We start from the raw sequence: 22214 nt of genomic DNA on the forward strand, positions 1-22214 counted from the left end.
TCCTAATTTGAGCCCCAAATGAGCTAAACTGCAAGTACAAGCTCACCTTTTTTCCTCAGTCATCCTTCTTTCTCCTATCATTTCATCATGTTAGGTAACAGCCTCCCCAGCCTCAACCTCAAATAGACTAGACAAAAAAATCAGAAGGTCTAAGAGGAGCATTATCACTCCATCTATGGGTACCAGTACCAAGGAAGAGTATGATATATCTACTTTTCAAGAACCCTATTGCAATCTCTACTCCGAAGAAATATTTGGGACCAACACTAGAGACAACAGTCTAATCTGGGGATTATTATCACAGCATGAAACACCTTGGTCTGCAGGACAGGACCAAGGAATCTGTCACATCTTCCACAGGCTCCTAAGACCATCTATGTTAAATGCACAGCCAAAGCCTGTATTAGTGCATCAGCACAGAAACTTAATCRTATGGTCTGCTAAAATTCATGAGGGTATTACCAATTTCACTGGTCTCAGATCTAGAGCCAACTTCCATGCTTGAGCCAGTTTTCAGAACCATATAGGGTTGCYAAATGATAGCCTCATCCTGCTACTGAAGGTGTGCAAATCACAAAGTGATTAAAAGCTGACAGTCCCAGAAGTTAAAACAAAATGTAACCCAGTCCTATATTTCATTTATTTGTATTATGCAAACCTGTCTTAAGTGCCTCAGGTTACTATTTTGCCACGGCCATCAAGACAGTCACAGGAGCTGGGAATTAAAGAAAAAATCCTGAAATAGTCCAATGGATACATCAGATCACATCTGATTAGTTGGATTGTTTTACTTTAAAAAAAAAAAACAAAAAAAACAGGTCAGGCCATATCCTGAAGCAAATGCTAATCTGTGGCTTTACTGTTCAGTAAGGAAACACTGCATAGATGCTGTGAGTGTGGAACACGTATGTGCAATGACACAGCACAACAAGCAACATTTATCACTCACTCAGGAAGTGGCGTTTGCCACTAAAGTGGAACAAGATTAAAAAAAAAAAAAACACACAAACAAACAGTGCAATAAGAACCAAGTGGGATATACTGAGGTAACATGTAAAGTATCAAAAAGGGGTAGTTCAAATGACAAACAAGCCAYGAGAAACATCTGGGAGTGTCTGATATAAATGCAAGCTGCAGTCAGTTGTTGGAAACAGCACAGTATAGAAGCATTTGAGAGAGATTCTCCTCAATAGCAGGGCAGCATGTATATGACAGGACAGTCTTTAGCAACTCACTTTTGCATAGCTAGTGCTGATATTTCAGAGTACACCATGATGAAAAGCTGGATGAAAAGCTCTTTGAAAAAATCTGGTGACATACCATGTTTCGATCAACTAAGAAAAATGTAATTGTTGAAAGCTTATTGAAAATCATATACATGATCTGAAAGAACTGCTGAAAGATTCCCTTGCATTAAGTCTTGTTGTAGATAAAGACAACCAAAGTCAAAGGCTGCAATGTTCTAAACGTCACAGCAACTCCCTCCTCCTAGTTTGCAGGCACTTCACAGTGACTAGCTTTGGAAGTAGGTGAAAGAAAAAGGCCACGCTGGAATACACTTTTTTCTAGCAGTTTTTTTATTTATTTGTTTATTTGAAGGTGGGGGGGAGGACTTATGCAGTGAGGTAGGCCATAGAGGAAATTGATTCCGAAATACACGCTTGCTCAAAACATATCATCATATGTTTTTTCCCCCCAACTCATGTGGCACAGATGGGGGGGAAAAAAAACCCTGGTATGTATGTTAATGCTCTTGCCTTAAAAGAAACTTTCACTGCCTGCTCTGCCAGTAAAGTATGGATTTCTTAATACTGTCCCAGAAGGAAAAATAACTGCAGTACCATCACCACTGGACTAGAGAACAGCAAAGCCAAAGCTGTCAATTTTGACATGTAATTATTTTAAGGGATTGATGATTAAAAAATAGAATCCATCAGAAGAGGTCGTTGTCTCCCTGCATGGATCAGCAGAAATATATACATACATGTTTTAGATACAGGTTTTAGAAACAGAAGCACATGGTTCAAGACCAACTTTCAGCATTCAAAAACAACCTCYCCCAAATTAGAGCACTCAAAATGATAAATGATTGATCCGAGTTCACAAACTAGGCAAAATTTTACAAACTATCAGGAATGTGTCAGTGAAGGAAGCCCCTGCTGAATGCAGTGAAAAGGCTGAAATGCCTTGGTGACTGGGTGCAGTGCGTTTTTCTGACCTATTTCAGTTTTTCAAGGCATGCTGAACACTTGATCCCAATCTAGATGGACATCTTCATCTCATGTTTATATGTGCTTTTGATTCAATTAATGTGCTTGAAGGCAACACCTTACTAAAAGAGGAATACAGTGGTTTCAGAACACAACTTTTAATATGAAGAGTTCAGACTGAATTTTTGGAGCGAAATAAGCAATCTCCTTCTAACATCGGCTGCTATTGCTTTGAGAAGTCTCCCAGTGACCTTTTACAGCATAGACCATGCAGGAACATTTTCTTCTGACAAAGATGTCTCTCAACATGCAAGACGAAGTGATAAGGATAGCTATCTGAGCCATCAAGAATGTGGGTTTAGGAATAAAGAAACTCTCAGATTACAAGCACAATCATCAATTTTTCAAAAAATTAAATCAACAGCTAAACTTATAAGCCAGATAATTATTTTAATTTTGCATATGCAAATACTCATCACTATGTTATTAATACAATATTTAAAAGCATTTGTCATGTTGGCATAACAAAAAAAACTGTATTACTCGGGAATTTTGAGGTAAGTTACAGATTTTATACTTGCATCTTTGCTGTGACATTCACATCAAATCCACCAAGCCAGTGCAGTAGCRGTTCTGCCACACACCTAACGCCACAGCATGGAGGTGCTGCCATCTCCGGTTACGGGTGGGGAATGAAGTTACAGCAGGGCTATATAACTGACCCAAGGGCACCCAGGAAGTTTGTGGCAGAGTGAAGAACTGAATTCAAGCCTTCCAGTATCCAAGGTTACCTTTTCTCTTTTCCAAATATCTGTTACTTTTCATTTATGCATTTAAATAAGAAATCTGAATACAACGAGGGGCATATGAGTGTAGTTTACTTAATATACATGACAGGAATGGACAGCAGTAACATYACAGACATGGAAATAAAATCCAGAAATGCATATGTACTGTTTCATCTAGTTTCAAAACATCTACTTCAACAAATATGTACTTTGTCTTAAAGCCTGTTATTTCATTTCAAACGCATTATCATTTTTCAGTATACTCAAATCATAGGTTAGATACAGAAAGCAACTTACTGAATAGCACCATCTTCCATTTAGGTAATACAAAAAAGGATCTTGAGGCTTAAGTTCAATTGCTTTGTCTAGGTGCTCCTATTCGAAAGAAAATCAGTGTCACTTTAGATGTTTGCTTGGCAAGTGTGTTCACATTCTAAGAAATTCACTGTAAATCATACACAAATTTTGAAACTCTCTTCTGCTTTAATTTTGTTCTAATATCCTAAAAATACTTTAATTAGCAAACCCCTTATGAAGGAAAACCACAAACAATTATTTAGCAACTTTGCACACAATGCAGCAAGACCTGTTGCATTTAGAACATGACTGAGCAGCTCCAAAGTTCCACCAAATAGCTCAAGAACTTTTGTCTTAAAAAGGCAACAACTTCAGTTATATTAATTGTATATACAATTACCATTATAAAATGGTAGCACACCAAATCAGTAGGAGTGCAATTATTCTCTTTGATAGATCTTAAAAAACAGCACCAAGCTCTTCCACCTTGGAACATCACTGTTGTAACGATATGGTTCATGACGCAATAAATTGTTCCTATAATGTGAAACATAGGAAATAAAATGGTTCTGCTGCAGTGAAACAATAAAACCCAGGAACTATCTAATGTGGTGCTTCTTCCAAAGCCATTTTCATTACAGGTCATGAGTTTCTCTATTTCTCTGTTTAATTCACTGCAAAAAGCTCTTGTTGCTTAACCTGAGTTTAAAGAAAAAAGAAATATGTTATTTCATCCCTAACTACCATTTGCCTCTCAAAAGAAATTTCTCTTAAGATGTTGTTTTTTTCAGATATCTGTTTTTCTAATTAAGTCGATCACTAAAACATGCAAATTATACTGATCTGAGAACCTATTATTTCATCATATTGTCCACAACTATTCAGATATGAGCTACTTTTTCATGCTACTATTTTCCCCAAAGCCTCCATGCTTCCAAATGACTTACATGGATTTCAGCAATTACTTCTCAAGAGAAGGACCTCACTGAAAAGGCTACTGTTAACACTGCGGACTCTTTTTAAGCTCCATCCTTTAACAACTGCAGCACTTCTCTGTTATATGCCCCCTTTTCTGCAGCATCACATCATTTTTGCTATGCTCCTACCAGGCCCTGACACTTGGGACTGAGGTCGCTTGGCATGGCTCTGACAAAATTAATGTGCTCTCACAGGAGAGCCCTGCGACACTCCAAGCCCTGTCAAGGAGGAGAGGTGACAGGGACTTGGCCCGGCGTCCCCCAGCAGGGGAACTCCCAGTAAGGGCAAACCTGCCTGCTGGCTCTGGTGACACCCAGAAACAGGGATGCAGGCTCAAAGGGGCAGCAGATGGAAGGAGCCAGAGCAACACCGAGCACAAGCACGGGCAGGGGAGTACACCTAACACACACCACTATGTCTAAATTACACAATTACCTTTGAAGGGACAGGGTTAAAGCATACACCACTTCTTAAGGGTGGCATGAAGCATGATTGCGGGAATGTGTTAGTTCACCACTAAATATTTAATGTGTTTCAGTTTTGCAAATGAAATTGTTACTCCCTTCTCCTCCCTGCTTTGATCACAGAATAAAATGGAAATCTTGATGTTATCAGAATCCTAAGTCAATTCTTACATTTTGCCAGCATATCACCTATTCGTGTACATAAAAATAACTCCTTCACTTTAACATAGGCACCAAAATATACCTTTGAGGATGAATTACTGTGTTGGAAATATCCATCTTTGACACTATATGAGGAAATAAATTACAGGAATAGCTTAAAAAAAAAAACAAAAAAACCCCACAACCCTACAAAAAAACATACCTTAAAGAGATAACCATTCCTGATTTTGTTTTGTACACTTTCAAACTGAGACATATAGCCACACATAATTGCAAACCTGAGAGGGGAAAAGAAAAACACACACACATACTTTTTGTGATTTGAATAAACCTTTGAATCAAATTACAAAATATTTCAATACCTAATTTACAGATTAACACCTGTTTTTCATCCATCTTGATGGCTGGTTAGAAGCTTGGCATGAGCTGTATACATTCAGGAGCAGACAAAAAACAAAACGAAACAAAACAAAACACAGCAATAATGGAAACAAGAAGCTTAAATGACACTGGGCTGTCAGTGAAGTGAACAAACAGGGATGTTTCTCCAAAATTTAATTAATTTAAAGCAGCGACACTTCCAGACTGGCTTCAGTATTGCCAGTAGTTTAATTGCACGTGTTGCGTTCTGCATTGCAATGCACCAAGAACATGAACACCTCCCCTGGGGGAGGCACCTCCTTGGGATGCGCTAAATGGGAAGATGAGCGCACCCCAACAGTCCTTCACTGTCTCCTACAACCTTTCTTAAGTGTCCTGGTACATTTCAGTACCTCTAGCTTTGTTTCAGTATGTTTAAATAATTTAAAAATATGCATGCACATTCTGCTCTTACAAGATCACTACTGCTACTCTGTCTATTGTAAAGGGTTTTTTTTTAATTCTGAGAAAGTGGGGACACTGATAACAAGAAAAGAAATGTGAGGTYATTTCTATTAAAAATTTATTGTTAAGCAGGTAAAGCTTGCAATATTTTCAATGGTCTCTCTCTCTATGACATTTTCTCAGCAATACTGCTGTTTTATTGACAACCCACTTTGCACATTTTTATTGCTGTGCCATTATTACTTCGACAGCCATAGAACTTGCTACGCATAACCAAAAGGAAATTCCCCAAGCAAGTCAGTCCTACCTTCCACAGACCTATTTCCAYTGGCATTTAGACAACTTCACATTTCTGTATAAAACTAATGCAACCACTTACAACATACTTAAGCAGCATAAACTGATACAGATGTTCTCCTCTAAATTTTTCAGAATTTTACTTTCCTATTAAAATTTTTACAATGCAATGTCAAATTGAAACAGAGTAATCCCAAAATCAAGTTGAAGTCCAGAGGAAAACATGAGTTATGGAAGAAACTTACCAAGTTAATYGCAGTAACAGAACCACAACCTGTATGGCACACACTGATTTTAAGCATTACTAAATCTCAGCTTTCTTGAATTTCTTTATATAATGTAATGGTTCAAGCTCCAGTGAATCCTCATTAAAATGTCACTTCTAACCTAAATAAATCATTTTATTGCTTACAGTCATACCTAATGGTTTTAATTTAAAAATCTATTTTAGAAGTAGTCCTGCTACAGATTATTGCTTTTTTGTTCTGTAAATGTTCTCRGGTACAGCATGAAAGTCAGCATAACAACAGTAGTTGAATTTGTAAGAGCTCCAGACAGACTGTCAAACACTGTTGAGCAGGATGTATGTTGTGATCAATGTGCACCGAACAAAATCCAGCTAATCGCACCGCTCCTTCTGACAGCTAAAGCTGCAGGGGGAGCACATCTCACATGGGAAAGAGCTGCGGTGGAAGAAAAAAAAAAAAAGCAAGGGAGGGTCAGCAAAGTTCAGGTATTTGGAAAGAGGGGGAAGGTACTGAAAACTTTATTCGGCTTAAGTAACTTGGGCAACATTTCCCCTATTCCCTTTACTCATTAGATGCTAATCAGATAAACTCAGCATACCATAGCTAAACGGATTGCTGCTACAAAAGAAAACAATGAAAAGCGAACAAGCTAATCCAGCATCTTGCAGTATTTCCCTGTCTGTGTGTGACAAGAAAGAGGGCCTTAGTTTAAACCAGTTCAGAGAAAAACTTCTACTTACAGCTAAAATCTCCGGTGGAGAGAAATGCCAGTAAAGTTTTCAACAAACGAAAAATAAGATAGCCTACTGACTTGAAATGTATTTTCTTTCTTCAAAGCTCAAATGGGAGCGTCTCATTATGAGCATCATTTTTTTATATTTTATACTTTTGAATTGGACTAAATAGGCAATTAGCATAAATAAATTATTTAATTTTTAGAGTTAAAATTCTATGGCATTTCAAATACTAATTTCCAGGGAAAAAAGTACCTTTTGCCAGGAAAGAGTTTTTAGACATTTGATATAATTTTAAAACAGTTCAAAAAAGAAGGGTAAGAAAGCAAGCTTTATTTTCACTGATCTAAATGGTGATATTAACTAATAAGAAAATGATCAGTGAAAATTAGGAAGGAACTAACTAAAAGTACTTCCATTTTGCTCTTTTCATTCAATGCAGAAGACATCTTGGCAGATTTCTGGTACAGCTCTTAGCAAAGCAACCAGACTGAAAGAGAAGTGCTTCTATTGCAGAGACTATATCTTCTTTTTCTGCACATCCTTGATCCTGGAGCTGTACCCACTGCACTAACTTTGTCTTCAGTCTCCTCTCTTCACAGTCACCTCCCCCATCTAGTGGTTAAACATAAAAATATCAGACAGCCTAAGGCCCTGAGATTTTCACAGATTTTGACATGGCCACCTAGTGTACTATTATCATAAAAAATGTGAAAGAAACCCCACAAGAATGTGCAAATACTCTATGAAACGAATAAGGCATACATATATTTTATCAGAGCACATGATATTGTCTTTACTTACAACCGTTGCCTTACTTACGCCCTTTGAACAGGATTACAGTATCACTTATGACAGCTACATAGAGAAAAATAAAGTGAAAATCATTATTGACTAAGCACTGCAAGAAAGTGACCTAACTACTGAGTAAACATTAATGCCTGAAAAATGTCAAAAACATGCCCATAGACATATTCATCAAAATAAACATAACTGAGATAATCATAACTTCGTTAGACAGACACACATTATTTCCGACAAAAAAAAAAAAATTCTAGGCAAAAGAAAACTTACTGAAAATAGTATAGAAGCATATGGATTAATCTTCCACAATTTATATTCTCTTTCTAAGCACAAACAATAAAACTCAGCAATAAGTCAGTACCGGGTCCCTTTGCCACAAACAATGTGACTAAAACTCAGAGTCACAAGAAAACGTAGTTGACATAGATGGATGCCAAGCATCTATACGGACCTCATGTAAAAGGGTCCAGCTGCAAGTCAGTTTATGTTTTCCCCCTTGGTGTTCCAGAATTTCTATACAATTTTATCTTGTCTGAATATGTAAGAGGGAATTACCTGCTGCAAAAGAAAGAACAGCAGGTTGATCCAGCTAGTTTTACCAAGCAAGTTCACAAGCAACCTGAATTTTAATTGCACCTAATATCAAAAATGCAGATAGGCACTACCAGCAGTGAGGCTCTGGCAAGCATAGTTTATCCCATATGAGATGGATTTACAGTAAAGATTTAAAGCCTGAAACCCAAAAGGAGCCACTTGAGGACACACAAACACAGCAAGTTTTACCTTTTCCCTGATAAGCTTCATGGGACCAAAATCAGAAATAACATACATCCTCTCAGGCTGGCTCCTTACTCTTCCATACCTCCTTCCATCTATTCCAACTCCAAAAACCCTCCTGTTCCATGCACACTTTGGCTTGGAAACACAATTTGGGGGACAAGACTTCCAGGTCTCCTGAGCCTCCCATTTAGCAGTCTAGTTTCAACAGAAAAGTTTCTCTTTACTGTAATCAGTATGACTAAGAACAGGATGAGAGTTTGTGGTATTTATTAATGCCAAAGGCAACTTAATTCAAGTGCTTCGTGACTATTCCTGCTCTCCCCCCAGCTCCCTCCGCGCATGGGTAACGCATGAGAGGCCCACAGAAAAAAGGTCCATTTTCATTCCGGTTCTAAATGCTGTTCCTGCCTCTCTCTACATGGCTCACAACCTTGTGCATCCCGTCTCATTTCTTTGCCATTAACTCCCTCTTATCTGGATCACAGCAGTCATCCTACTGGTGAAAATACTCAGAATTTGTCCACAGCACTCATTCCATCAGGCAGAGCAGGCGGCGGGAGCACACGCGCTTCCTTCTCTGTCAGGGCTGCGTGCACCTCACACACGTGATCCATGCGTGGGTATACTCTGACGGTCTCTGCAATGCAGCCAGACCCTCAGGCTTTCTTTATAATCTGACTTGAATGAGATCTCAATTCCTACAGAGGGAGGTCCTGCAACTTATATTACTGTTTGTGCTTCCTGTGACATTACTGCTTCAGAAATCAGTTTTACGTACTTAAAATTGTATTGCTTTCCCAACTTGATGCATCATCTATAAAAACGCATCTGATATTAAGTTTCGAGGCAAAACCAAAACATCAGTTCGAAACTACTTTCCTTATGTTGGCAAGGGCATGGCGGCAGTGGCTACGAACATGAAAGACTGCCAATGTACAAAGTGAAATGCGCCGAGGCGTAAAGTAAAATGTTTAGGTTTTCCTTACATGGAACACAACTGAGTCTACATTGAAGAAACTGGCAGGAATACAGTTTTTATATTAAAAATCCACCAGAGTAACAGAGCTGAGCTCCAGGGAAGCATCAGATGTAGCACACACCTGCGTAGCTGACACTTGCAAATACACGAGGAACAAACCAATGTTTAGGTAAAAAAACAAAAAAAACYCAAAACATTAATGCAAGGACATTTAAAAAATTCTGGCTTAATAAATTATTGCAACACATACAATAAATCAGAACAAGGAAAAATGCTGCCGTTAATGGGTATTCACAGAAGTGCATTACTGGAACATGTGGATGTTATGTTTTGCATTTCTGAGGCTGTGGATTCTGCAACTGAATCATGTTCCAGAAATGTAGCTTTTATTACAGACATTTCTAGTCCTTATTGCTGCAAACATGACCTCAAAAAAAATCTGCAAATCTGGAAGCAAAGTGAAACAACAGCTGTCAGAGATTACATTTCTGTCAAGGAGAATTGTTGTTATGAGGATCAGTAGGCTGCCAATATTATTTCCTCTGAGACCATTCTGGCAGAGAGCTTCTAGTAAATACATCTTTTCACAAGCCAAATCCACCTCCTTTGCACTTGCATAAGGATGCTGCAGCATTTTACCACAGCGCTGCTATTCCAAGAGCCTTTACACCCAGGGGAGGCATGGTGCCCCCCCTCACAGGCGGGACTACCGACCCGAGCTCAGTCCCATGCAAAGGGCTCCTATGATGCGAGTGCCGGCATCTCCTGCCTCCCTTCAGCAAGGAGGGAAATGCACACCAAGTAGGAAGATCAACAGATGGAAAATGGACCAAAAATGTCCTCAGGCGCTGCAACGACATTACAACATTTCTGAACAGAAACATTTCAGTGACCTACTCTATTTAAAAAAAAACAAAAAAACCCACAGAACTCAAAATTATGATTTTCCCCCCCAAATGATTTTTGTCTGATCTAATAAGAACCCCACCAGCCATAGTCCTAATGCATGACCTTCAACCATTCTCTCATTTAAACGCTTCTTAACCAGAAATACACAAGCTAAGCATCCCTCAGATTCACTTGCTACAAAACAAGTTACAGCTTTTCAAAAATGGCTTCTGAAATTGCCTTTCTGTATTTGAAGTTTTAAATTATTGTTGCCAAAATAATAAGTGATTTAAGGATAACTGGCTGACATCAAGCATAATTAACAATGAAGACTCCTATAAAACTTCTTTGGTCTTCCCATAAATCAAATACAGGATAAATAACTCATAACCTGAAAACTCCATTATATCAAGTTTTGACTGCAAGCAGTATTTCTGGCCAAGGCATCAAGTCTTGAAAAACAAGACTGTATAATAGAAACACATGCTTGTAGCTTGCGAGTTAATCTCTCTCTGCTACAATTCCAGGGCTAAATCAGGGATAATTAAGGAGCAACAGTCACAAGTTTTTAGTCAGAACAAGCACCATACAGATTCACTTTCAAAAGTTGTCAGTAGTATGATAATATCCTACAACATATTCTACAGTTTTAAAGAGTTCCATCTCACTAGAAAAATATTTTATTGGCACTGCACCCTACAAATCTGAGAAACTATCTGTTACAATTCTATTACTAAGAGTGCATGACATGTTTACTCTTCTGCAGGAATTTTGTGTAAAATTCCTTTGCATGTACATGCCATTAAAGTACTTCTTCCACAAAAAGAACATTTTTCCTGCTCCTGCACAGCCCCCTACATTTCTGCAAAATAACCAAGTTACACGCATTTAAGAACTTGACTTTACCATGCTGGGTGGTAATACCTATTAACCTTAAAAGTTAGTCCACTGATTGTGATCCAGGAGAAACTTCATCCTGGTCAGGTCAAAGCAGTGATAGACTTCCGCACTTGGGAATCTCTTTCTGAGCAGTTCTTGACCCTTTTGCCAGTGAGTTTATGGTCTTTTATTCACAAGATTCACAAGTTAAAGATGTTTCCAGATTTCTGAATACTTTGTAACTCTCAAGTACTACAAAACACCTGGCTAGACTCTCTGAACTGTTACACACAGGTGCTTCCATATCTTTCCAATCTTTAGGATTCTCCACTGAAATGTGGCCTACCTGGGACTATAATTTCTTTCATTTTTTGTATACCAAGTATAAGACACAGCAAGTCCACTTAGAAGCATAAGACATACTAGTGCAAAGATTCCCCAATTTCTAGCCCAGGCACAAGCTCAGCAGAAAATTATATATAAACATAAGRGTCAAGATTTTGAATTAGTCCTGGAAGTGAGTAATAAATCTCCACAGCTAACAAAAGCTAGTACAGTCTCTATGACTACCTCCTTTTCCATTTTCTGCCATGTTAATACGGGTCAGGCAAATCCCCAAGTGATAATTACTCAGGTCCTCAATGCAGGCAACCCTTTCTCTTCCACAGTTCCCTCTCCCAGTGGGACTGTCAGCTCTGGAATCGACTCCCACGGACAACCCTGGGCTTGGGGATCTTGTTCCTGTGCTTCTGTGTAACCCACGTACATATGACAGAGAAAAGTCTTGGAGGCAGCTGTACTTTCTGGGGAGTCTGCACTTAAAATTATCGGCTTTCCACTGATAATTTCACTCTGCTGTAAATGGGATACATGTTCTGTACAGTTCCCGTCACCAGGTGAATTCCATAAAGTGACCCAAACTTAACTGCAGTGCTAAGCTGGCTTTGTGGCAAACCAACCAAAGTCCAATGCAAAGAATGATCTTTCCAAGTGAACGTGATGAAAACTGGCTGCATCTAGTAACCTTGCTGTTCTTTGAAGAGCCTATGCTAACACATCCTCTTCACCAAAAAATGGAGTTGCAGGATTCTGGACAATTACCAGAGAAGCCTTCTGGACTTTTTCCTAACTCCTGGGGGGGGGGGGGGAGGAAACATCAACAACAACAACAAGAAATCCACTTGCTTTGAAAATGAACTTAAAAGTGATTGTTTATATTTCATTAAAAATACTATTCAGCACACCTTGGCATTCTGCATTTTTTTGTAATTGTGAAGTTAAAGTGGTGCCATCTGAAGTGGCTACAGCACTGAATCGGCCTCACAGCACTTCCAGTTAAAATCAGGATGRCAAGGATATACTGTGGTCCAAGATGAGCTGTGAGGGTTCACAGCTATCATTTGGGAATCACTGACCCAAAAAAAGATTTCGTTTGAGGCTTGGGAAAACAAGAAGACCTGTGACTGACCAATGCCAACTTCTGCATTCAGGTTCCTTCACAATTTGAATAATTGCCACAGGCTGAAGAAGGCAACAGGTCACCTAAAATATTTACTCTGCCTCTCATCGGAGTGGTCAGACAAACAATAAAAAGTTACAGCCATGTTTTTTCCTTTCCAGTGTTTCCATTTAAGTAAATTTTTTAAAAGGTGTCCATTCAAACAGTCTGAAGGTTTTGTGATCCAACTGACAACCACAATATTAAGTATGAATACGTGTTTTCAAATATCTGGATTTGAATATTAAAATTACTAGCAGCTGGAAAAGATTGTTACCAAAGCTGACTGACTACTTCAAGCTCTTTTGCCCAGTTCTTTCTGCATGCATCTTATCAAATGCAATCTGAGGATGAACACTGGTCGCTTGTCAGTGTTTTGGTCAGTAAGCTGGCCAGTTCCAGTGTTGATATATTTTTTCATAAAACTAGATCATAAAATATAGATGGTTTACTGAGGACATGTATGGCTTTTTTTTTTTAATGAAGTACACATGAAAAGTAAAGCTAAATATCTGACCTCTAGGTGTTGTGTACATTAGCAAGGATTTGCCGGTAAGACCATTCCACTAAATTCTCCTAGCAGACAAAAAACATACTTTTTATTTCCCAGGACAGCTTATGGCAGTTCCACAAAACAGGAAAAAATTGCCCTGGCAAAAGGACTTTTTCCCCAGTATATCTCCATCCACACTAAAGCTTTCATGGAACAGTTATGCCAGTCAGGGTGTGACCAAAACATATTTTGCTGTGAACGAAGCTTTTAAGCATTAGGGATAAGCTTCTAAAACAAACTTTCAAAGAGGCCTATAGCCCTAATCCTTGCTTGACAGACATRGTATACATTCCTAATAAAGAACATTAAACCATAAACAGAACAGGATGCAAGGAAAACTGAGTGCCAGGTTATAAAAGTTTTATAGAAGAGTTATTAAGAGACGATATTCAAAAGCACAACAGCAAACAACCCTTCCCGATGTGGAGAAAAGACAGGACATGGATTTAAAGGCCAATTCAGCTCCAGTGAGGTGTTCTCCATTGACCTAAAAATCAAAAAGGAACTGAACCTAAAGGTGAAAATAAGAACACATGGCCAAGCTAGTGATAGTGAATAGTTACTAAAGAACAGCATACAAGTATTTAAAGATAAGATTCAGAAATGCTTAATACAAACTGAATTGCAACTTGCAAGAGACATAAAAGGCAGTAAGAAAAGGCTCTATAAATATAATGGAAGGAAAAAAAAGCCACAGATGGAAGTACAGACCCACTAGTAATGAGATATGATGATGAAACCAACATGGCTGAATTATTCAATCTTTTCTTTGCATACACCCTTCTCTTCCCTCCCCACCCACAAGTGTTAATTGTAAGCAGTAACAGGGGATAGGACCACAGGCCAGGAAAAAAATAGGCTTGTCATTTAATCCTCACTCATTTAGTAAGCCATAATATATTAAACAGTTTAACAGAACATGAGAAATAATGCATGAGTTAACAATACAGATAGCAGCTATACCAAACATCAGTTAAAAACTCAATCACACTGATAGAAAATACCAAAAAAACTCAGAAATGAGAAGGTACAGAGAAGCAAGAAATCAGCCAAAACTTTCCTTAGGCAACAGTCAGCCAACTTTTTCATCAACAGCTAATACAGAATGTGATAACACTATACAAAAATGAGAAAACTGCATAACTAATAGATGGATGTATCTTATACAGGTTAAGACCATTTTGTAGGGTCTTCAGTTAGCTTATGCAGTTTGAGAAAACTTTATACTGGTGATGAGATGAGGAAAAAAGGATTTTGGTATGAAACGGTGTTGCACTCGCACAGAGCACGTATTCATGCCGAGCTGCTCATCTCTAGACAACCCAAGTTCTCACTGTGTATCTACGCTCCTATTATAGTCAATAGGGACCCTGTTCAATTCACAGCAGCCTGCCCAAACACAGGTATCTACTGCCACYGGAGATGCCCTAAGGTTTCCCACCTGTTCCGGTTGCTGGCTCAGAAGGGTAGAGACCTCCCAGGGGTCCTGTGTTATATCTGCCATGACATGCAAGCATCCTGTCACATCAAATGGTACATACACCTACAATGCAGACAGTGCCTTTAGGTGCCAATCTGGAGTTGGGTCCTGCCCTTCAACTCTGAACTCAGGTAAAACTGGTAAGCCTTTCTTCCTTAACTGACCACTCGCTAGTGATCTTATTCCTTTTGTTTAACTATTTGTTAAATAATATTGTTTAGACAAAATCACCTGTAGCTGGTTGCAGAACCAGGGTCAGTGATTGTACCACTGGTTCATGTGAACCTGCGAATCATTAAAGGCGTTCCAACAAGTTTTGTCCTGGGTTCATTATCTTCCCATATTTTCATTAATGACTTCAATAATAACCAGAGAACAAACTTATAAAATAAAATAGTACATGGGAGGAAATGCAAGCACTTACTACCCTAAATACCCTTCATAAACCAGAGAAATGGTCTGAAATCAACATGAAATCAATGAAACATGAGTGTAAAATACTCACCTAAGAAGGGGAAAAAAATATATATGCACAATTACAAAACAAGTCTATTTGGTTAAGCAGCAGCACAGCAGAAAAGGATCTACAGGGACCACAGACTGAATGAGGGTTGGCACGCTAGACAAAAAACGTACAAATGTCTTTCTGGAGCATATCAACAGGGCAGTCCATTCTGTCCTGTATTTAGAGCCTCAGTTGGAAAGGTATACCCAGTATGGGACATCACAATTTAAGACTTGCACATTGAATCAGAAAGACTTCAGAAAAGAACAATAAGCAGACAAAATATTTGGGAAAAAAATTATTACACCAGACTATTCACGTCTGTTATGTCCATCTGTACCACTAGAAAACCACTGGTTCAATAGTAATAGATAAAAACCTCACATTTGCTTGCAACCCAGATACACAAAGGATGAAAACTAAGCATACAGAAAGACCTTGCCTGTAACAAAAAGGAGTAGCATACAAAACACAAGATTTTCTTCCTATATCTCTAAAACAGGCTTTCTGAGCTAACTCTGGAACACATCTCCTTACACTTGTAATTCTTCCCTTACTGGATATGCCTGCCAGTATGGGATCTCACATCTGAAATCTGGCAGACCACCTACATTTCCCTGAACACCGTGAAAGCTTTTGTCAGCCCGGTTTCTGTAGCCAAGTTTATACTAGAAGATTTTGTCAGCCTCCCAGGCAGCAGGTGGGAGGACTTGTGTGTGCATGTGATGGTATGTTTTTTTATACACACAGTTCTAGCTGAGAGGGGTAGACCAGCATTACTCTGAAGAAGCGACCACAGCTGTGGTCAGGCAATTGGCAGAAATGGCTACAATTTGCTTCCAGCAGGTGTTAAAGTTAAATGGGCTTCAATTCACTTTGCACTGAGGAGAGATGCTCACACGATCCTCTTCTGCTAGCTTTGCTGCCACTGTAGCAACCTCCAGCTGATGGATATTAACAAGCAACTGTGTAAGGGGCAAAGCAAAGGCTGGTATCTTTAACTGCCACATTATAGCTAGCTGAGGCCTAAGTCTCACCTCCAGGCAGGCATTGTCACTACTTCCAAGCCACGGGAGAGAACAAATGCGAACCTATCAGTGATGGCAAAGCTCCACTGAGATTAAACTTATTTCCACAGTGCATGACTTCCAGTACCCCATCGTTACAAAGCAGGTGTTTGGATCACTAGCTGTTATGAGCACAAGGAAGAAAAACAATCACAGAAGTATGGCAACACTCAAAGAAACACAGCATGGAATAACATAGCTATCTTTGAAGTTTAGAAGGAGAGAGAGAGAGCAAACACAAGAGCCACCTAATTAAATGTAAACATCTGCATTTAATCGAGTATCTAAACCTGAGTTAGCTGACCTGTGCTCCCTTTATTGGCAATGGAGATGTAGCCAGCTGAGCCTAGGTAGAAATTCATCTCACCCTAATGCAGATGTGCAACATGGACTCATATGAACTGCACTCCAGAAGTACCTACTTCATTCTGGACTATGAAGAGAGCCTGGGATAACAGGATCAGGTTTAGACACATAAGGTTAAAATGAAATCCCACCCTACATGTGTGATGGGGGGGAAAAAAAAAAAAAAAAAGAAGAAGAACAGAGAAACCAAAATGGAATGAAAAAGCTAACAATATTAGAAAAGAAAACACAGTTTCAATAAAATTGATTAATAAAATAGGAACCTGGAACTATGAGCTAGCTGGGCAGAATTACTTTTCACCCAACAATGCTGATTTGATAAAAATGATATAAATTTGCAAAGACTTAGTTACTTCTGGCAAGGTCTACAAAAATTAATCCAAGTGCCAAGCCTGGAGGAAAATGCAATAATCAAAACAAAAAGTCAAGAAGTTAATTGAAACCGAGATCATGCTCTCATTGTCTATTCTTAATTACTAAAGTTTAGATGGTCAAAATTTTGGCAGGGTATTTATTTTTCATATGGATAAGAGAAGTAACAAAATAGGAGGTCAAACTACATTATTTTGAGAAAGTAAGAGAAAGTTGTGAGAGAAAGTAAATGGAAAACAATGGCTTCTCCGAACAGTAACAGATACTGGTTTAAGCAAATACTCCTATATTTCATTATACTTACTGAAATATTGTTAGTGATGTTTCATCTGCAATAGTAAATGCTTCATAAAATATTACTTTGAAGTAATTTTATCTGCAACTGATTGAGTTCTATAAAACTATGAAAAGATATCAATGAATAATTGGTGAAATTGATGTCCAACTCCAATATGATAAATGTCACTTGCTGTGGGCAGTCTTTAGAGCTGGAGACTGCTGTCTTTTTGGTTGGATCTGATAAATACAAACAACTTTGCAAAAATGCACACTCTTGCAAACTTACCACTGATGACTCTCTGCRTTCCTGGCATCCAGCTGGATGGCCTTTTCAGCTTTAATCTTTCCTGTAAAAGGAGTATGATATATTAAAGGATTTATTGTATTCTTCTACATTTTAGGCAACACCCAAGAACCAAGCAGTCAGATAAATTCTAGCTGCAAAGAAGAAATTGCTCCTTCTTTTTTAAAATGTTTAGATGAACAGTGTACCATTATGGCTTTAAACTATTTACACACACACATATTTATATGTATATAATTTTAATATTTTCTCTTATATAATTCAGTTCAGATTCAACTGAATCGGGGAGGGATTGGACTGGACTGCTGAAAGAGGCTGTGGTGTCTCCAAGAGGGAAGATCCTTAAAAACTGGTTAGAGAAGCACCTGTCAGAACAACCAGCAGAGCTGTTTTCCACCTTGGGTACGGAAATGAACCAGGTGAAGTTCCTTTCCAGCACAATGATCTCCATTAAGTTCCACTTTTAAGTGAGTAAAGATGACAGCAGATCATTTGATCAAATCCATGCTCCCAGTAAGAAGTTCAAATGAGACGCTTGCTGTTTGCAAAGTCTCAGCTGCAACCAGTTAAACCACACTGACATTTCTGTATTACAAGTTAACTTCCTAAAAACAAAGGGCAGCATACACAGTCCTCCAACCGAGTGGAATGAAAAAACACAATCTACTGCCAGCTCCCCCACAGTCTCAGTCTCTCTGCATCACTTCCAAAAAACAGATGAAAAAGGCTGCCACCACCCACCACTTCAGGAGAATGAGCCAAACATAGCTGATTACTCAACACCTAAGACCCAATTTCATTCCACCATTCCTTACCTCTCCGTGTCTTTTGCTATGCCATTATCTTCCATCAGCTCAAGCTACCTTTAATCACTGGTAAAAGCAAAGGCTCCAATAACAGAGTTTACCATTGTGTTTTATTTTTTGTTATAACCCTCACTGGACTGGGTGATTTCCATGCAAAAAAGTCAAGTTGCTACCAAAACAAAGACAGTATTAATTAAATAGTTAAGACAGTGTAAGTCTTCATAAGCATTTAGATGACAACAGGATAGGAATGGGGACCTTGGACAAGCTGAGGTTGGCTATGGCATATTTAATGACAGCACAAAGGGTCACATTGCCTTTGAGGATAACAAAGGGTAGTCAAAACTACTCTTTCAGGGATGTCACTGACAACAGAACATGAAGCAGCAAACAAGGGAGAAGAGTTACAAAAGACAGAATAACCTGAACTTGGAATACAGTTATAAAACCTTTAATCTGGTGCAGTAAAAAAATGGAGAGGCAATGGAGAAAAAGAGGAGAGAGGCATATTCTCAGAGAGAGGCGAAAAGGATTATTTTAAGAGAATGTGTTGAACAGACAGCAGAAGGGTGACATAGGTAGAAAAGAACTAGGTTTTATTGTAATCAAAAGAAGGCCCAAAACAAAAGGGAAATGTAAACCACTCCTCTCCCCAGTATGCCTCTAAACAGTGAAAGAAAGGGCAATGCCCTTAAAAGCAACATAGAAATCAGAATCTGCTTGAGGTTAAGTCGTCAAACAGGACACCTGGTGAGAGATGCCTGGAAGCTGCATCCTCAGTTGTCATACACGACTATTGTTTCTGGTAGACAGTGTTTCCTGATTCCCAAAGTATTAGCCCCATGACCACCACAAAAGAGGCTGCTGATCTGCAGGACTGCTCCTTTGAATTAAAACAAATCTTGGCTTTGCCCTTGCATTTATTCCTCTCTCCCAAAGGTGTAATTAAGAAGCTGTGCTGACAACATCTGTCTTTTTTACATTTTGTTTCCATCTGATCCTCATTAAAATAAAGGATTTTAGGACACCATCCGGAGCCAACTGCCTTCAACTGTGACTGACAACACTTCTACATCATTTCTGGATCTCTCCAGTGTGAAAAGAACAGACTGAAGCTATATATTGTGGCAGTTTGTTGTGCAAAACATTTTTATTATGGTATACAAGCTCCCATTTATTGGACTGAAAATTGCTTGGGTTGAAAAACTTAAGCATGAGTGCTCCAAGCATGTTTCCCTACATTCAGACGACATTTTACATAAACATTTTTCCTTGACTTACCATCAGTAACATATTTTTTCTTTTCCTCAGCATCTGTAGTCATCTCAAACAGATCTCCATAAGCACGAGCAACTCTCCAAAGAAAGCCTGCACAGTTTTCATACTGAAAGTAGAGGACAAATGGGTAATTAAACTCATCAAACTGGGTAATTAAACTCATCAAAATTAGACTTATACAGTTTCCTTTCATAATACTTAGAATAGGTTTGAGGAATACTACATGAATCTTTGGTATTTTGCATCCTTCTATACTAGCTTTCCTATGTGTGAGAACCATATGACCAATTTTTCCACTAACAAAGAAGAAGATAACTTTTGGTAATACTCTGGAATGTCTAAATAGGTTTTATTTTATAAATCATTTTTACAGGTCTCTTTTTATTAAAAATAGAAAGGCAATCCAGTAAAGCACAATAGGTTTCTGAAAGTTATATATTTTCTTTAGGTGTGAAATAAGCACTGTATTCTCTCACAATTCTTATCACATCTACCCATCTGGATATTTCAATATATAAATGGCAATATAACCGGAAATAATAATATCTATCAAATCAGAAGAAACCGATACACTGAATTAAGCACTGCACATCAAACCACTTGCAAATTTCATTAAAAGTTACACAYGTGCACACAAAAGTTAAAAGTCATACAAAGTATACCAGAAAATTATAAGCAGTCTACAGACTCACTGTTTGATTTCTTCAGAACATTTGGTCTGGTTACTACTTAATTCCACAGGACTTTCTCATACAGGCCATTTTAAAACCAGTAAAAATACATATCATTTATCTAGGAAAAAGCCCACAGTGTCATCCCCCACTGCATGCAAGAACACATACACCAAACAGAGTCTTAAAGTTATTGAACCTGGATTGGCTATAAAATAATAAAACTTCTATGCATGCCCAAGAGGAATATTGGTAATATTTTTTTTCACTGTATTTTAAAAATAGGCATGGAATTCCATCTTCTATTCCTGTCTGCATTTTAATGCTTACATTAAGGAAGTTCCCAAATACAGCGCTAAGCATAAGTTAATAGCAACATAATACTAAGTTTACCCTTTAATACCTTGTCCTCTTTCTCAAGCAGCAGTCTGAAACTCTCCTTTTTATCATCCTCTGAACCCTTGTGCAAACTGTCCGCCTGCTGTAAAAGATTAAATAACTCTTTTTCTTCTTCCAATCTCACAACAACATCAGGCGATTTCATCCATCCCTTTTCTTCCTCAGACTCTCCTTCAGTATCAGTATGAGCTGTAATATAACTAAAATAACAGAAAACAATAACTATATTTTCTGAAGATACTGGCAAAGCATTGTGAAATTCAAATGCAAAAATTTCAGAGCACGATTTCTGCCAGTTGTGAAACCTTAAGGGAGTTTTTGTTCATGGTATCAAGCTTTTTATTACTTTAGCACCTCTATCTTCAAAGGGACCGCATGATCATAATTCCAAACATAATAGGCAAGTAATTACACTATGTCCCCCCTAACAGGGCACTCAAAAAGTTAAATACATATTAGAAACATGTGTGTCCTTGTGGTTCAAATGCAGAACACTGCAAATCATAATGCATATTAACACATGTTTTGTAACCCTGAAGAGGCCTCTTCAACACTGTGCCTCAATCTTCCAATTTTTTGAAATGGAAGAGCTTACCAACCAAAACAGGAGTGCTTTAAGAATCACACAATGTTTTGTTAAACACTTTAAAGGTCACAGACACAATTTTAGATACAAGCAGTAACATCATTATTGTCAATTTGTTTACTTATTTCTTTTGTACATTCTGGAGATCAGAATATCTGATAATGGGAAACAGCTTGTATCAATTCATTATTCTTAGTGCACAAGTAGTCAGCACAAGACAGTCAAGGACAAACAAATATTTACAAAAGCCATAAATTCCATGCAGAGATAAGCAAGTGGCCTTACTGTCCAAAGTGCTAAGCATACAATAGGGTCCTCAAATTTCAAACAGGAGCAACTGAACAACATTATTTGTAAAAGTAGCCATTTGCTCATGCACTAAATACGGACAGAAAAGCCTGATCTTTTGCATTTCCATTTTTGAAAATGTTGTTCTTATGAAAAATAGTAATTTAAAAGTATTATCTGCTAAGTTCAGAGAATTTAAATGGTCACTATGAGCAGAAAAGAAAGTACGAAACATACTATATGCATTAAGCAACTCTAACTAGTTCAGGACAGTAGTACTACTTTTTTTCTGGAAATATAACCAGTACAGAATGTTAGAAATATAAATGGAACTTAATAATTATAAAAATAATTATGGCTTTTAAATACTCTGTTTTCAATAAATTGCTATAGGAAGTGACCAGAATTAAAACACCACCAGATACACTT

General features: G+C 38.1%; 1 protein-coding gene across 1 annotated transcript in view; it reads right to left on the bottom strand.

Moving 5' to 3' along the window:
- The window catches only part of RMDN2 (regulator of microtubule dynamics 2), a 47916-nt gene that overhangs the window by 18847 nt on the left and 6855 nt on the right, over positions 1–22214 (bottom strand). The window contains exons 2-6 of the mRNA XM_026081247.1: positions 20916–21111; positions 19845–19947; positions 17740–17800; positions 5102–5177; positions 3296–3373 (exon numbers count right to left, since the gene is read on the bottom strand). Of these exons, the coding sequence (XP_025937032.1) occupies positions 3296–3373; positions 5102–5177; positions 17740–17800; positions 19845–19947; positions 20916–21111 (514 nt within the window). The remainder of the gene's footprint in view (positions 1–3295; positions 3374–5101; positions 5178–17739; positions 17801–19844; positions 19948–20915; positions 21112–22214) is intronic.

Source organism: Apteryx rowi, unplaced genomic scaffold, assembly GCF_003343035.1.
Source record: "Apteryx rowi isolate R43461 unplaced genomic scaffold, aptRow1 scaffold_54, whole genome shotgun sequence".
NCBI lineage: Eukaryota > Metazoa > Chordata > Aves > Apterygiformes > Apterygidae > Apteryx > Apteryx rowi.